Here is a 13,675-nt window from a genome sequence, read left to right as displayed (position 1 = left end):
GAGAAAGAAAAGGTTCGCTGTCTAGGACTAAATCCATGTGTGGAAACGGGCCCATTTTGAACCTGTTCATTTGCCACCTTTTCTAAAAAATACTTGATGGAGCTTTTTTGGCTACTGATGAGCGTCACCTTCACAACGGCCGGTAGGTGGCGTGAGTGCGCGCTTTGCTGTTTGTGTAGCTGAAGGAAAAGGAAATGATGAAGTGAACTTTGCTGCTCAGTTGAAGATGCTGCTCAGGAAATGACAGCTGTGTAAGTAAACTAAGTGCACTGTTAACTGATCCATGAATATCTTTATATTAATCTATTCGTAACTTGATCTTTAGGCATTGAGCTAACCCCCGGCCTCCAGCTTATGTAAACTCCTGAATGTGTTTGGCTAAAGCTAAACAGGCTACGTGCAACGGTAGCTGCGTGATAGCTAGCTGCTTTAAGAACTTGCTAACCTGTTCAGTAAGTCAAGTAGCAATGTGTTTTTGTGGACTGTTTCTGAATGATACAGTTGGAGGTAACTGGCATAGTCTTTAACAGTACGTCTGTTTTCATTAAAACATTTTACTGCTGGGGTTGTACAGGTTGAAACTGCTATTCTTAGCTGTTAGCGACGTAGCATGCGGCAGGTTCAGCCGTTACAAAAAGCTCTTTGTTTAATTTATCAGACGTATTAATGTCAAAATCCCTGAAAGCTTTTAAGGCTGCCCCCTCCCAGTCTTGGTGTTTATTTGTTAATAAAAATGTAGTTAATGGTTAAAGTTGGTTGATTGGTGTCAGAGGTGAAATGGGGAGCAGGTGGTTATTTTTAACCGTGCCGAGAGGCTCTCAATCGAAAACTCTCCGGCTTCTTTAGTCATGTTTCACTGAGCTGTGAGGAGGCGGCAGACGGTTACCGCGTTACTTTCTCCGCATGTTTCTCCCGAGTATATTCAGTTTTTGGCACCAAAACTACAGGCGTCCTTTCTGTTCTGGAAACCAGTTTGTCATGTCTTTTAATGAATGGAAGAACTGAGGTGGGTTGACCGGCATGCTTTGCTGTCGTGTTTTTGTAGTTTTGACTTCTCATTCTATAGTCTTTATTCTTGTTTTATGCGTAGCAATTGTATTTTACGTGTACACTACCTCACATCGGGTGTTAGGTTGTACTTTAATGGATAATTGTTTGTCTTACATTTTTCCTGAAGTCAGCAAATCCCCTAAAAATGGCAAACATTCCTTAATTAATCTCGCTAACAGCTGTGGATTTATCTTGTCCGTGTATTCGATGAATCTCCTTTAATAGGACAGTGGTGGAATAACAAAGTGAATATTTGCTGTGATGGCTCTGTTACAGTAGGTAACTTATTAACTGTACATAATAAAATGAGATGAAGCACACTGTGTATTGTTAGATACGCTTCGACGGGCTTTGTAGTGTAGGACTAATTGATTATTTGCTTTGCCTAAAAACAGGTTAGGGTGATGGGATGTCAGTAAGAACCTGCAAAACGTTCAGGGCCAGAAACATGTTAATCAATCTACATGTTGTATTAAATGGAAAGTGACTACTGAGTAACATCCTGCTAACAAAATCAGACGTTTCCTGTCAAACAAACCATGTAATGATTAACTTTGACACCCTGCACCACAAGATGGTATTTTTAAAACATCTGGAAGACCGCTATTTTTTCCCCATAAGTGCTATTAAAAACCTAAGATTTTAGTCACACCTAACTTATTCTTATAACTCTAACAACTAAAAGAGATGTGAATAACGGTGTACAAGGGTTATCAGAATATGGCTGTTGACTTATTAACTATCAAAAATTTAGGTCCTAGCCTTATATTATGTAAAAATACAATGCTTTTGACATATCTTTACTTATTCAAGTGGGACATTTTTGGGGGGCTAAATCAACCTTCCTCTTTATTTTGTTTATCCAGTTTGGGGTTGCAGGGGCGGGGGGCTATCCCAATTGTTATGGAGCAAAGCAAAAGGTATACCGTGGACAGGTTGCCAGTCTGTCGAAGGGCCAGCACTTAAGACAATCTGTTAGCCTGACAAGCCTGTCTTTGGACTTTGGGAGGAAGATGGAGCATCCCAGAGAGAACCCATACAGACGCAGGAAGAACATGCAAAAGCCACACAGAACAACCAAGGCAGGATTTTAACTCGGGACATTGTTCCTGTGAGGAGACTGTTCTAACCACTGCATTGCAGCCTGCATTTCATTAATGTTTTCTCTGTTTAATAATTGCTCAGTCCATGCTTTCTTGTCAGCCAAGGTGGTTCCCAAATCCTGCTTCCTGTCTCATTTCAAAAATGGTGTGGCAAAAAGGCAAGATGGCAGCTGGTGGTGTTGAAGCACAGGCCCCGTGCTCTCAGTGTGATGGTTAGCCTAGCGCCTATCCTTGGCTTCACTGACAGTCCTCGGCTATTTTATATGCAAAGAGACACTTTCCTTGTTGCCCAGGCTTCAAACATTATGGGATTGCGGGAAAACAACTTTCCAATATCTCTCCCTGAAACTGAAATATTGGTGTGTTTGCAATGTAAGCAGTTTTGGGGTGCTTCTTTATTATTTTGGTGCTTATTTGGACTTTAAGTACTGTGGGCTTCCCATTGTAATACACATTATTAAATTGACAAGCACGGAGTGCGTGAGTTCCCTTCAGGAGTGTGCTTGACCTTTCCACTTACAGAGTTTGAGATAACTGGGTTCAAGGGGTATTGAGTTAGTGAATTCCTGAATCCAGATGGGGGTTTGACCCAGTAACCATGTTTTATTTTGTTGCCAGAGAACACTCTGGCTTGCAAGCCAAGGAAAGAACAAAAAACCTGAATCCTGGGCAGTCCCCTACAACTTCACCACTGTACCACCTTTGGCTGATTTAGCTGTAAAGGCAGCTTTCATCATGGCGGAGAAATGACTGTAACTAAACATCCCATTGTGCCAGCAGTTGTCGTATTCAGGCTTTTGAAGCAGGTTGTTGGCAGTTTTCTGTGTGGTAACCTTATTACAGAGCTGCAATCATAATGTGTTTTACTTGACTAAATTGTGTGATGGATACAACTTTTCTGTTTTGGGCTTTATATGTATGTGTGTGTGAGAAGCCTTACTTGACACTGACTTGCAGACACTGATTCTACATATTTTAATGTATGTTTTTCTCTTTTTTGAATTTCGTGACTCAGGCAGCTGTTTAAATGGCACACATCTCCAGCTTATGCCTCCACTTTTTGCTTCCCTATCCTTTCAAAACTAACTAATGGGGGCTCTCTTTTATGATGCTTTGTGGTCTCACTTCCCCCTCCCCATTTTGCTAATGGCTAAATCAGTTAACCCATGCATAAAGCACTGATCTCTTCCCACTGAGCCTCCATTAAAACTGCCTTTATTCAGTCAGTTTCTGCTGCCTGCCTATTGAAGACTGTTTGTATAGCTCCTCTCTGTTCAGCTCCCCTCTGCTGCTGATTTACAAACAGCTGGCTGTGACAGCAGTTGGAGTTGGTTGTACTGACTTCTGTAGTTCTGAGCAGCAGTTTAGCCTTTGCCTCTGTTTGAATGTAGCCTCCTGATCTGTGTGTTGTTCATTTATTTTTTTTCAGGCTGTCTGATGACTGACTGACAGATGCCTTCACCATGAAGCTGAGTTGCAGCGCGCTGGTCGTGGCCCTCCTGCTGTCCCAGGCCAGAAGCTTCCTGAGCCCCTCAGAGGATGACAGCTTCCCTGAAGAATGGGTGCTGCTCCATGTGGTTCAGGGCCACATTGGGGCCGGAAACTACAGCTACCTACGCCTCAACCACGACGGCAGAATCATCCTCCACATGCAAAGCCTCAAGGGAGACGCAGACCTGTACGTGTCAGATAAAACCCTGCACCCGAGCTTCGACACCTACAAGCTGCAATCAGCCACCTGCGGACAAGATGTGGTGGTGGTCCCCGGGGACTTCACAAGGCCTGTGGGCATCGGCATTTATGGCCACCCGTCTCACCAGGAGAGTGAGTTTGAAATGCGAGTGTTCTACGATCAGACTGTGTCCCAAGACCCATTTGATAAGGGCTCTTACAACTCAGAAGGTGTACATAAGGAAAAGAAATCTGCTCGTGCTACAGAGGACGACTTCCAGGAGGAAGAGTCCATCTTTTGGACTATTCTGATCGGACTTCTGAAGATTATACTTGAGATTTTGTTTTGAAAATCACTGTTCATTGCTGTGACAGCAGGAGGATATTCTGCCATGGTACATTAGATTCCTTTCATTTTGTGAGGGTGAAAAAAATGTTGCACCAAACCCCAGGGAGGGTTCTGACATCTAAACAATCAAACCTACAGACTTGGTAAACAGCAAAGTCAGATTTACAGCACGGAATTCACCAGCGAAGCCTGACCAGTCAGAAAATGTTTCACAAAGTGTATTTGGTTTTAGCTACACTAAAAGAACACAAGGGGACTTGTTCTGGAGTCTTGAAAGGTATATATGGAATAAGAAGTTTCTTTAGGCACATAAATCAGTCGCTAGAACCATTCTTCCTTTTCCATTGCCCAAAGTCATAAAATTATTAAAAATATCAAAGAGAGAAACTGCAGTGAAGACACAAATAGGTTCTAAATTTGAGCTGCTTTGAGGCTTCAGCACTTTGGGATACTCCCATGCTATGCTTCAAAGAGAAAGTGTTAACTCTTATACTGTCACACTTGGGAGACACATTGAAATGCTTCCTTTATTTCATGCCTCCACACGTCTGGTCGGTCTGATCTTGTAGAATGTTCTTAGAATTTCTGTTTTTAGGAAGTTACAAAGCATTGTTTATCACAGCAATCAGAAGCAGGGTTCCCGACACAGTGTTATTCCCACCGTGTAGGAAAAATGATGGTGTGTGTGCAGGATTCTTAGGGGGAGTTTGTGAACTAAATTAACTCGATGGTTAATAGCAGTTTGCAGGATCTTTACTTTAGCTGCTACTTTGAAGCTGTATGATCTCTTCTTTTAAACTTAATTTTACCCAAAGCAAAGTTTTCTGTTTGATTAAATTAGTTTTTTCCCCCCACATTCGCACATGCAGCAGACTTTGGAAAATGAGAGAACCTCTGTGTGTTTTTGTTTTTTTTCCTCGGTGCGCAGAGGCTCTTTGTCCAAAACTGCCAAACTGTGCCCAACACCATAATCAACAGTATCACAAAGTTTTGAGGCCTAATTTTCACTTGATGCCACTGTTAAGTTAAATGCGTATGTGCTGCTCTGGTGTGGTTACATTGTCCGACTTGACCAGCTGTCACTAATTCTTATACCATGATCTATATGTCTAGTTTTTGTGCAGATTCAAACCGTAGGTCAAAAACTGGCTGGGCTTCACCTCGCTGACGAGTGATCTTTCAGCTAAGCAGCTTCTCCTAAAATCCACCACACTTGACTTCCAAGCTAATAATACTTATTTGATTAGTGTTAAACCAAACCCCTTAATTTGAAGTCTACTGAGGTCACACTGTGCACAGGGTTGTTGTTTCCTTATTGCTCAAAGGTGGAGGGATCACGTTAAACACATCCAAAGTCATCGGTTAGCCTCATAGTAGCTTCAGCTTAACATTTCTCTCTACAAGACGACTACAATTTGTGTACATTCAAAGTGTAGTCAAAGCTGGTGTAGAGCTGCAGGAGTGACACAGTAAGTCAACATTTGTTGTTTCCTTTCTGTATCAAGATTGAAATGATCGACTAGCCCCCTCAGCCTGTGAATGAATGAACACCACCTGTCTGTCTTAACACAGCTCAGCACCATGTGAGTTCTGTGGTCAAATATACTGAGCTATACAGTCAATTTGAGAACAGAACAGATTTTCCTTAAAGCAGATCATTCAAAGTTTTTTTTTTTTTTGCTGTTTAAGGATGTTTCATTGATTTGGACTCACACAGGGAACATGTGTTTGTGATGAGATTTCTACCAATCTGTTAACATGAGTAGCAGCATTGTATTTAGTTTGATCGCTCACTTTTGTTGTTTTTGCCTGTTGGACAAACTCCTCATTTAAACATCACCTCCAGCGCTGGAGTTCAGTTCTGAGTAGAACTTTGTTACCCTCTGAGCAGAAATGTTCAACAGTGCCTTCAGATCGATCCTCTGAACATCTGTGGAGCTTTCTTGTTCCCAGAGGCGATCTAGTCAGGTTTCACAATAAAATTAGAAATTGTTTTAAAAACTTGTCACATGACTGTGTTTCTTAAGTCATTTAAACATGTTTTATTTATTCTAACTTTTACATCAGAAATACCAGTAATTGTTTTATAGCATAAGCTACTTTAACATAGGTACACATATCACCTCAGGTTGGGAACCCTGCATTTAGGGGATTGGTTTTATTAAATTAAATGTTTGTATCAGCTGAGTCTCAAAAGGATGACATAGGTTCACAGACATTCTGGTCAGTGTGGGCAGACCCACTTTATCTTCTCTCTATAAATCACGATCTAGGCTAACGGTGGACTTACTCTGGTTATTCTGTGGGTCCTTGAGGAAAAAGAGGGGATTTTCCCCCATTGCAGCTACACTAACTTCAACCCTTTGTAAAGTTTTGTGTTGTAAACTCAGATTTAATCCAAACCCTCAGTACATGTTGGAAACCAAGCTTTAATACATCTCCTCACAGGTCTGCACTATATATTTACAGGAGTACAACCCAGTGAACAGCTGCTCAGCGTATTACTCAAATGTTCAGCTCCTCGTTTCAAACCAGAGTCATGAGCATATAAGCTGACCGCCACAAGTTTGTTTACATGTTTGAAACCAATAAGAAAAAATAAACCGCGGGTCAGAGTCCCAGTCCTGTGTCATCATCTTCATGTGAGTCTGGGGGCCAGCTCGATGCCGTTGATCCTTAGCACCGTCTGCGGCTGGATAATGATCCTTTTGCGCTGGAACCGGTGTCTCTTCCAGAAACGCATGTGGACTTTGGGCCAGGACTCGGTCTTTTCGATTACGGTGGCCTCGACTCTGACCAGCTCCTTCCCCAGAAGAGGCCTACCAATCAGGGTGAAGTCCTCAGCTCCAACCAAAAGCACCTTCTCCATGCGGATACGCTCCCCGCACTCCGCCTCGATGTGGTTCTCGATCAGGATCAAGTCTTCACCGGTGACCTTCCACTGGCGTCCGGCGAAGTGCACCACCGCGAAGAGCCGGCCGAAGTCCCGAAGGTTGATCCGCTGGTTTACGGTGCTCACCACAGCAGCGTGTCGGCTCTGCTCTTCTTCCGCCGAGTACGGGCTCGGCTGCTCCGGCCACGGAGGCCTGGAGAGCGAGGTCCAGGGCATCAAGTCTCCACTAGCAGAGCTCTGTGTTCGGATGGCAGCGGGGGACAGGACATGGTGTCTGGGTAGTAACGTTCTGCATGTCCTCCACAATCCGGCGTACGCCATGCTCGCCGACATCTTGACAGGAAGTCGTCTGGTTCCAACTGCGCAAGCGTCACGTTATAGTCACCTGACACTTCTGCCTTCAAAAGCATCCTTTAAAAACTGGAAAAAGGAAACTTTCCTGGCCCAGAGACAAACATAGCTTAACGCTATATTTTTCATATTATTAATTTAATTTGATAATCACTTTAAACAATTTTCAGATGGACGCTAATTAATTCTATTATAGAAAGATTTGGTTTCCGCGTACCTCGTATTTTACCAAACCCCTCAAGACAGTTAATTCATTGTCTTGCCCTTTTATGCATCATGTTTTAGAAAGATTACACGTTTATTTGTTTCTCTGTTTTCACCTTTCCCACATATTTCATAATAAGAAAATTATTCAAAAAGACTCCACATCACCGTTTATAATTTTTAACTGCTTAGACTAGAGGGAAACTCTAAATATATGAAAAAGTAACCGTTTACCTCAACTTCTAGCACCAAAGGAACCATAACAATTATTTCATACAGTGAAAGAAAATTTTCATCAAACACGAAATATATCCAATGCTCTACATCTTACGAAATATGAAAATTAGATCAACTGAACTGAAAATGTAAATCGTGACATTGACGTAGTCTAAACATTACACGTCCCATTAAATCAAAGACGTTTCAGGACTGAGTTTTGTTAGTACCCATATGACCTTGTTAAAGCTGGAATTTACGGCAGCGCTTTAATGCACCGCTGTTGTGCTCCATTTTGTGTCGCTCTGCTTGTTTCCGGGTTTCCGAGAAGAGAGCGATAAAACGGTGTCAGCAGGGAGTATGGCTCTGCTGGCAGGTCAGGAGGGCAGGTAAAGTTTTCTATAGCTACCCAAAACTGATAAAAAGTGGTTCTCAGACGCGCCCAGCACTTTGTTTAATGCACTATTTATCTCAAAGACCTCTTGCGGACAGAGTTTGCAGGCAGCCGGACTGCGCTGACATTGACAGCTGGAAAGTAAACAGCTCGGTGCAAAGCAGCTAACTGCGGCTAGCTCCAGTGAACCCGCCGCTAGCCGATCTGTTGAAACCATCGACAGCTAGCTAGCTAACCTGCTAGTGTCGCTGGTAACTTACGCCAGCACAGCTCACCAGCACCCTCCCATCATTTTTTTTGGAAGGGGGGTCAGACTCTCCCCTACGAAGGATTTCTACATCGACACTTCCCATTCATGTTGTTTAGGAGGACGAGACTAGCAAACATCCGCTTGTTCGAGCCAGGGTGAGTAAATTCGTAATGCTAACCAAGTTTAAGTTAGCCTCTGCCAGGTATGTATGCTCACTCTCCCTTTACCTGGGAGCGGCTACACAACCTGCCTAGGCCTTTGGATCATGTGTGTGACGAACGTTTATGTCACTGTTTTCATGTTTCTCTTAGCTGGAGGTCTGTCCAACAAAAACTATGTTTATGCAGTGGTGTGCAGAGGTATGAGGAATTATGTACATATGCGAAGGCATCAAATGTCACACTATAAAAAATCATCACTATATCGGTATTTAAATAGACGACTTTTGTCATTTCATACCCAAGTAGGGTAAACATCTCTCAAACACTAAGTAATGGAGCTATCCGGTACACGGAAATATAAATGGTTATTTGCAAACCAAAATAGATGCCAGTTTTCGACTAATCGATTATTAGTTTCTGCCTCGTGTATTCATTAAGCTCAACGCAATAAAAATTTAAATTTCTACATAGTGTACAAATGTGTCTTCCATCCCTGGTTTCATGGTAGTTATCTGGTCTCTACATGTTGAAAAAAGCTGACAGTAGAAAATGTTGTTTTTTATTCTAAAGAATGTCTTGAGCACACAATTGAGGTTCTGTTTTAGTTATATGGGGCCATCTCCACCCCCCTAAAGCCTAGAAACACACACAGTGTTGCAGGCCTGTAAGCTCAGCGTACTTCCTTAACCACAAAAGCATCCTACTTCCTCATACAGCCCTCCCTCTCTGGCTCTGTTTCTCTGTACATCGCCAGACTGTTGATGTGGGGAAACTTCTTGCCATCAAATGGCTGTTTACCAACTGTTTGGGTGAACAGTTTAATGGTGAGCAAATCTCAGCCTCATGACCTACTTACGAGCTCATTTTTACTTGGATCTTGAATGGACAGGATTAGTTAGATTATGGGGTCAAAGGTCAGGACCTGTTGCTTTTGCCAGGGCATGACTGCCAACCATATGAGCATTTTTACTGCCTGGGTAATATTTGATTATCATATCTTATTTAAACCACAGCCTTTTTAGTATTTCTGAAGTCTTATACCAACAATCTGAGGTCTTCTTGGCTCTATACAGTGGGTTGTCACTTAAAGAACTGCAAAGAATTGTTAAAAGCATAAACAACAGTTACTAGTTCCAGTTTCTTAAATCAGAGATTTAAGATATAAAGATTAAATCAGAGATTTTGTGATATCTCATAATAAAGTAAATATGATGTGACGATGGATCCTTGAGTTGTGTAATAGCCATTTGCACACCTTTCTTGCTGGTTTAATTAAACCACTGTCACTGAAATAGGTCTATTTGAGACTACAGTTACTCTACACACCAGACAGGTCTTGAAATATTTGCTGACCCCCTACTCTCAGTTTTCGTAAATCTGCTGCTGTGCGGTTCGCTTTAACCCACGTCACTGCCTGACTAGCGAGCTTGCTAGGTAAGATTCCTTTGGTTTCCCTCGGTGAAAACCTGTCTCAGCTCTAAACCATGCTGCCCGAGGACTGGAGCATAAAAGAGGTGAGGGCGGGGCGAGGAGCCAACTGCCTGCATGAGGCAACAATGAGCCCAGACAGCTAACTGGTTTGGGGAGATCCAATGACCTCAGACACTCTTTGTGTGAAAAGCTTTGACATTTAGAGCAGTTTCAGTACAGGTGTATTATATGCAGGATGGACACAGCTTAATATAATATAATTAGCTATAATGTAAATTCAGTACAAATATTTTGGTAGTCTTTCCAATACTGGAAAATGATGTCCATCATATAAATTCATGTGTGATTACAGGATTTAAAAAAAAATCTATATAAATGAACAGGGGTCAAACAGAGCTGTACTTATCTCACTAAACTGACTGTATAACAAGTTTTATATTTAGTGCACCTTCTCGCAAAGATGGGCAAAGTGCTATTCTAATTTCATAGTGGATGAAAACGCACTGTCCTGTATTTCTTCAGGTCATTATTGATCAATAATGCCTTGAATAACCTCGAAACGGCTAAATTATTAAGTAATCAACCTTTTTACTCTAAAACGGCCCCAGATTACAAGACTTGTGTCAGGAGTCAGTCTAATTCAAACAAATGTCAAGTGACCAATGTGATTTAAGTTAGTGGCCAGAGCTTATTGTATAGATAAAAACTCCAGTGTATTCCATTGTGTTACAGACTTGCGTCACCCTGTATTTACACAAACCTAATCCTAGTTCCTAGTTGGATTTCAGTGCCACTGTATTGGGAGATGAGACTGAACAGATGTTGAAGTTGGAGCCACTAAACATTGAACAGCTTTTATTTCAACTGAAATTACTGCAATAGAAAATAGAGGGAAGACTTTGAAACCAATTGAGTCTGTGCACTAACGGGAAGTGGCAGTGGTTAAACTGGCACATAGATGCACTTATTACTTGTTAGATTTTGTTTCACAGGGGTATTGTCTATGGCCAAATCAATAACTTAGTCATTGTCTGCATTATAGCTACCTGAAGCCATGTTTCTGGAGACGGACAAGTGAGGCTCCAGTCCAAGAAAGAAATATGTGAAATTGATCAGTCATCTGTCATGGCTGATCAGCTAAAAAACCCAAACAGGCCTATTCCAGTCAGCCGTTGACATCTCTAGTTCCCTCTGCAGGAAATGTGTGCAGGGAACAGGACGTTTTGATTAACTTGATTCTCTTACCCTTTTCCACCAAAGGGACATAGTTCCAAATTAAGTTCAGGGGAGATCATTAGATTTCACAAAAGTACCCAAGTCATGCTGAGGTTGCAACGCAGCCATTTGGTTCATGTTACAGAGCTCATGACTGAATAAACATGGTGCAATAAAAGTTATTTTAGAAGTACATATTGCCAAACACTTACCTTTACTTAGATTTATTTAAAATTACTTGGGTTGGGGGTTGCCACCTCAGCATGCAGTCAAGTTCTATAGAGTCTTGCTAATGACCTACTAATTTTATACAGGTGTGTTGCAGCAGGGACACATTTGAGTTTTAGGACACCGGCCCTCGAGGTCTGGAGTTTGACACCCCTACTTTAGACCCACAACTGAAAACCTTTTTGTTCTGTGGGTGGAGTAAGCCCTGAGATGATTTTTTTTTTTTTAGGGTAATATTCAGAGTAAAGTTGAGGCGTTGGATTCTTTCTGTAGAGACACGTCTAAAGCGAGTCTACCTACCTAGTTCGAGGGACCCTCTTAGGAAACTGCCTACTGAGCATCATCCCTAAGAGCGACTAGCTTCAGGGGCTTTTATCTATTCGCAGTAACACAACACGATCACCAGCTGCTTGTTGGCATAACGTCAACTACAGTCATGACAACAAGACGGAAGATGCTTTGTTCAGTGATGCCGTTTGCTGTGTCTTGGCTTCCTTCATCCTAACTATAGAATTGGAAATGCAGACTTTTAGAAACTGTGTCATGCCTGACAGCTATGTCCAGTCTACACTAATAGAAAGTTGTGTTTTACCAACATGAGAAGTTCTGTTTCGTTACAATTAGGTGTAGGTGTGTGTGTTTTTTATATAATCAGAAAAATCTTACAACTGGTTCAGTTCTGTTCTACAAATAGGTGGAGTCAGTTTCATCACCTTAAGCCTTATAAAACTGATGACGCTTTAAAATGAGTAATCATCATGTTGTGACACTTCATGTTGGATTTACCTGAGGGCACCCTCCATTGTTGCACAGTTAAGGATTTACAAAAGATTACAAGTGAAATTTGAAAGACAGAACAACTCTTGTCATTTCATCCTTTATCTCAAGCATCATGCTTCATAACAGTCTTGTCAACTGTACTGTGCAAACTGTCCCAATTCCCATGGGAGTAATCCAGGTCGCAGTTACATTTAACAGTGACACAGGCACAAAGTGTAGAACATTGAAAGGAAACCATATGAAAACACTCAGCTCTTCACATTAAAATGAACATTCTCCTGTTGTTAGCTCTGCCTGGATGCTGGTTAAATGCATTGTTCTTATTTTGGATGTGAAACAAGTAGTTGATCAGTAGAAGGGAAAACCAAAACACAGGATTGATTAAATGTTTAATTATTCTTTGGATTAAAGATTGTTCTGAGGATCTGGTGCTTGCTCTTTTCTCCTTTTTGATATTGGATTAGCTTTCAGTTTTGAACTGAAAGAAACACATTCAGCACCACTGAGCCAAACCCGTTAAGAGTTGCTGCAGCTATTGAGAGGATTTTAGTGAAACTTTGGGGTTTACAAACTAAACTTGTTTTAAAGTCTGGTTCATTGTTCAGATAGAGGAACCAAAATGCCTGGAAGGGTTGTGGGTTGGCAGGCCGTCGTTGTTTAGCAGAGCTTTTCATACAGACATCTACATAATGTAGTTGTTTAGTGTCCTCGGGAGCAGTGTCAAAATGTAACAGCCAGTAATGTGGGCTGCTCTTGTTTGTGTTTGTGCTGTTCTTGGTCCACTAGCATAGCTCCTGCTGTGCTAAGAACATAGTATGTCTAACATACAACGAACTAAAATGCAGTGGTGTTCAAAACGGGTGAAATTATCCACTGCAATCATGGTGAGTGTTCCTTGTGGCTTTTTTATTTTATTTTATTTTATTAAGCACATTCTTTGATTTAAAAGTTGGTTCGAGTTAAAGTCTGTGGGATCCATGACACCCGCTGTGCAGTGCCTCATGAACGGCATAACATTAACATTACACCTGCTGTTGCTAGCCGCCATTTCTGCTGGTTACGCACCTCTAGATTTTTGTAGCCTACAACATGTGCCGCATCTGCTACAGGTGGGTTGAAGATATTTGTATATGACTGCATTGGTTTTAGAGCCTTTTAATGATATATCAGTAAAGAAGCTCAGTGATGAACAGATTATACAGAGGGAAATGTTGCAACAGTTTGTGGAAGAAACTTTTGGGGGAAAGTTGTAATTTCTTTGCTTCTGGTTTTGGCTGCTTCTCCTCCCCTAACAGCGCTGATATGGACGTTTTGTCTCAGTAGTGACATCTCACCACGCAAAAGAAAACACTGGGAGCCGCAAATACTTTTTGACATCT

At 41.7% G+C, this 13,675-nt stretch overlaps 3 protein-coding genes across 5 annotated transcripts in view; 2 read left to right on the top strand and 1 right to left on the bottom strand.

Moving 5' to 3' along the window:
• Positions 1–8: 8 nt before the first annotated feature.
• cunh6orf120 (chromosome unknown C6orf120 homolog) lies at positions 9–6,167 on the top strand. Of its 3 annotated transcripts, none has more exons than XM_005751679.2 (2): positions 9–251; positions 3,583–6,167. In XM_005751679.2, exon 2 carries the CDS (start codon positions 3,617–3,619, stop codon positions 4,172–4,174), a length of 558 nt encoding a protein of 185 aa, XP_005751736.1. In that variant the 5' UTR covers positions 9–251; positions 3,583–3,616; the 3' UTR covers positions 4,175–6,167. The 3 variants fall into 3 exon arrangements, with proteins under 3 accessions (XP_005751736.1, XP_005751738.1, XP_005751737.1); XM_005751681.1 differs by lacking the exon at positions 9–251 and adding an exon at positions 265–452; XM_005751680.1 differs by lacking the exon at positions 9–251 and adding an exon at positions 740–1,006.
• Positions 6,168–6,582: 415 nt separating this feature from the next.
• Positions 6,583–7,462, bottom strand: mrpl21 (mitochondrial ribosomal protein L21). Its single transcript, XM_005751678.1, has one exon. The coding sequence runs from the start codon at positions 7,397–7,399 to the stop codon at positions 6,812–6,814; it is 588 nt and encodes a 195-aa protein (XP_005751735.1). The 5' UTR covers positions 7,400–7,462; the 3' UTR covers positions 6,583–6,811.
• Positions 7,463–8,096: 634 nt separating this feature from the next.
• wipf2a (WAS/WASL interacting protein family, member 2a) overlaps positions 8,097–13,675 on the top strand; it is a 19,149-nt gene continuing 13,570 nt past the window's right edge. Inside the window, exon 1 of the mRNA XM_005751677.2 lies at positions 8,097–8,636. The gene's annotated coding sequence lies outside the window, so the exon portion shown is untranslated. The remainder of the gene's footprint in view (positions 8,637–13,675) is intronic.

The sequence above is a fragment of the Pundamilia nyererei genome, unplaced genomic scaffold, assembly GCF_000239375.1.
Source record: "Pundamilia nyererei isolate P.nyererei 1_Seehausen unplaced genomic scaffold, PunNye1.0 scaffold00322, whole genome shotgun sequence".
In the NCBI taxonomy this organism is placed as follows: domain Eukaryota; kingdom Metazoa; phylum Chordata; class Actinopteri; order Cichliformes; family Cichlidae; genus Pundamilia; species Pundamilia nyererei.
The sequence above is the reverse complement of the archived record's forward strand: the minus strand, read 5'-3'. Positions and strand labels throughout refer to the sequence as shown.